Raw genomic sequence first — 3,568 nt, 5'->3', positions numbered from 1 at the left:
AAAAATTAGAAAATTAGACAATATCATGCCTCCCTTACCACTAATATGGCACGTCATTTTCTCAGTACATGGAGACTGTCGTAAAGCAGTCAAATTTATAAGCCATTTGGTGTGACATCACCAAACCCCTTAAAAACCATAAATAAATTACACTGAAATTGTTGTTGTTTTTTTACATCCAGGCCTAAAATAACATAAAAAGAACGAACCTGTCAAAAGGAATGCGGGCATTCCGGTAATTGTTAACTGGATAAACATAATTTTCTGATCTATGATGACGAGTGGCTCATCAGCCGTTTTCAGGAATAATCGTTTTTCAGTTTGGCACTGCTGCGCTCTGGGAGCGCGACACAGCGAGGAGCCGTGCGCCACGCGTGCACGTGAAGAAGCAGAGATTGAACTGGGGTTCTACAGGAGCGTTCCAGAGGGAGCTGGCAGACCCATCGGGACTGTGCCAGTTCAGTCCACCCAAAGCATTTCTGATCATGCAGGGATCAAACAAACATGTCCTTCACACATGCAGGAAGTAATTTGCATCTGTTTAACATATGTTAATGAAGGCGTGTCAGGGGAGGTGTCTCACGTGCGCTCAGTTCCACGTTAATTGTGATGTACAAAAGAAATGTGCGTGGATTCAGGCGTGCGCACAGTTTGATACATCTGGATTTTTTGTGCGTACGCCGTTTTCTGGGTTTGACCATACGCCACGTTTCAGTAAGAAATCCACACAAGTCTTTGTACACGAGGCCCCTGGTGAATAAGTGACACATTTGAACAAAATGTGTGACAGGTTTCACCCTCAGTTGTTAACATTAACGTTGATCAATAACATTTATAGACCTCAGTTAGTGCTTCTAAATTTAGCAAGCGCTAATCCACTAATAAATTTTAAAATTAGCAAAAGCCCTAAAGCACTAATCAGGAAATTAATTCCCCTATTAGTGCTTTAGGGGAACTGTGCCCACCACTGGTGTTTAAGGAGTCATTCAACTACATTTGCAACCCATCAGTAATAGACAAATCCTCTGCAGGGTCCCTGGCCTCTGTTTCTGCAGTAGAAGGGATGTCAGTCAAGTTAAAGTGAAACTCAAAGTATTGTGACAACATCCTGACTACATCAGCATATGAGATGCTCCTCTTAAGTAAAGGTGTCCAAACTTTGGACAGTTCCTTCTCAGTGTGTGTACGAGAAACATGCACCAGTAGTGTCCATGTTGGAGACTGATGGTCTGACCTTCTCCTTTCAGGGTGGATCCTGCTGGAGTCCAATGGCTGATACCGGATCTGACAAAGTGTAAGTTTATTTGATTCACAATAACACAACCTGACACGTCAGTCATTCAGGAGTCGTCATAAAAATGCAGATAAGTGACCAGATGATTCCTCACTAACCACCTTCTCCTCACCAGATTCCTGTCGACTCACAGTCGACACAAACACCATAAACCTTTACCTCAAACTGTCTGACAACAACAGGAAGGTGACTTATGGGACGGAGGAACAGTCATATCCTGATCATCCAGACAGATTTGATGACTGGTGTCAGCTGCTGTGTGGAACTGGTCTGACTGGTCGCTGTTACTGGGAGGTGGAGTGGACCGGAGACGTTCATGTATCAGTGAGCTACAGAGGAATCAGCAGGAGCGGAGGCAGCAAAAACTGCATGTTTGGATGGAATGATCAGTCCTGGAGTCTGAGCTGCTCAGATCGTGCTTACTCAGTCTGGCACAATTACAAAGAAATACCTGTCTCCTCCTCCTCAGCGTCATCATTTTATTCCTCGAACCGAGTAGCCGTGTATGTGGACTGTCCTGCTGGGATTCTGTCCTTCTACAGAGTCTCCTCTGACAAACTGATCCACCTCCACACCTTCAACACCACGTTCACTGAACCGCTTCATCCTGGATTTGGTTTCAAGTTTGGGTCTTCTGGTTCCTCAGTGTTTCTGTGTTGACTTTCATTCAAGGAGAGTATTCAGTGTGTACACTTCACGTCTTTTACTTAAAAACACGTTTTTAGAACAGTGTCTTCAAGCGGTTTCTCTTTTATACTTTTCTAAAGAAATCCATGTAAGCTGTTTCCTTTTCCAGGTTTTTAATGATGGAAGCTGTGAATATTTCAGGATCTAAATGTTTTTCTGTCTGTTGATGGTGGTGGGGTTTTTACCAGCATTTTACCTGCATTTTCCTGAAACATCGTCCCCACCAAGTAGCAAAAACAAGGGCACAAACAGTCTGGTAGTCTTCATGATGGATGCAAGGGTTATATGAGCAAAATACAAATAGAAGCCTTTTTCAGTCTCTTTGTGGTTGTGCTCTAATGGAGTCTGTTTTATAAACCACCATTAAACAAAAAACTAGTGACTTGTTATATCCTGCATGGTAATGCTGCAGTGAGTGTTTTTGTATCAAATATCCATCCAATCCATCTGTTTCAGACAAGTGACTTCTTTGTTCAGAAAAAGAAACAGTTTTTCACTGTTCCGCGCAACATCCAAGATTATTGTTCTTGTTGGTTGGTCTCAGTGATATTTTCAAATTTGGTGGAGAATCTTTTATTAGCCTAATGTACATAACTGATAATTTTGTAACTGTTTGTATGATTAAAAGAAAGTTGGTTTACTTAAAAAGGAACGGGTGAAATATCTGAGCTGGAAAGAAAAGACAAATGGACAGATTTGTGATTGCCTGCACTTGTTTTAGATCATATTGAGAGCAAAAGTTATATATTGTAGAAATAATAATGTTCACAACTGTACAGTATATGAACTGGACATATTTCAAGACTACAAAGAAATTTTCTTTTACTATTTCAAAACTTTCTTTTTTCTGATGTGTTGAAATGAGTTTGTTGTTAATACAGACTGTTATTAATTTGTTTCTTGTTTAGAAATCAAAATCAATCTTTCGTTTTTAAAGAACTAAAACTTTGTCTTTTCTCTTTGTTGTGTCCTAATATCTTAAATTATAATTTGGGGTGTTCTCTGCAGGTCTGTGGATGTTACTCTACTCTTATGGAAACTGGAGTACCCAGAGAAAATACACACTCTTCACACAGGAAGACCCCAGGTCTGACTCCAGTATTGAACCCAGGGCTGATTAACCTGGTTCTGTAAAATAAACCAAATTTACCAGCTCTACTTCACATCGATACAGGAGTGTTTGAARGGGTAGTMAGTAGATCATTAGTAAATRATGGCCCAGGTGGGGTGAATTCTTATGATCGAAATGTCTGAAACAAGGAAGATATTTGATTGGCTGCAAACAATTCCCTGTTAAACAAAAAGGCATGTGTGACTTGAYCCAAATCAGGGGAAACTCAAAATTCACACACAAATGCAGTGAAGTATACAGAACATAAGCACTTTTTAAATCAAGATATATTTGTGGGCATCAGAAATACATGTTTGAATCATTTTGTGCAAGTGCAAATTGTTCTGTGTGCACGTGTGAATCATGTTTTGTACACAGGTGAATTGTGTTGTGCATAATGGGAATTGTTTTTTGCATGTCTGAATTGTATTGTGCATGTGTGAATTGTTTTGTGCAAATGTGATTTGTGTTGTGCA

The 3,568-nt window shown here is 40.2% G+C and overlaps 1 protein-coding gene across 1 annotated transcript; it reads left to right on the top strand.

The window, feature by feature from the left end:
* Positions 1-1,247: 1,247 nt before the first annotated feature.
* Positions 1,248-3,164, top strand: LOC106515308 (neoverrucotoxin subunit alpha; the record flags this gene model as incomplete). Its single annotated transcript, XM_014005023.1, is given in 2 exon segments — positions 1,248-1,294; positions 1,410-3,164. Coding segments are annotated over 2 exon segments (592 nt in total), but the record flags the coding sequence as incomplete, so codon positions are not given.
* Between the last annotated feature and the right edge of the window lie 404 nt (positions 3,165-3,568).

Source organism: Austrofundulus limnaeus, unplaced genomic scaffold (assembly GCF_001266775.1).
Source record: "Austrofundulus limnaeus strain Quisiro unplaced genomic scaffold, Austrofundulus_limnaeus-1.0 Scaffold28, whole genome shotgun sequence".
NCBI classification, from domain to species: domain Eukaryota; kingdom Metazoa; phylum Chordata; class Actinopteri; order Cyprinodontiformes; family Rivulidae; genus Austrofundulus; species Austrofundulus limnaeus.
The sequence above is the reverse complement of the archived record's forward strand: the minus strand, read 5'-3'. Positions and strand labels throughout refer to the sequence as shown.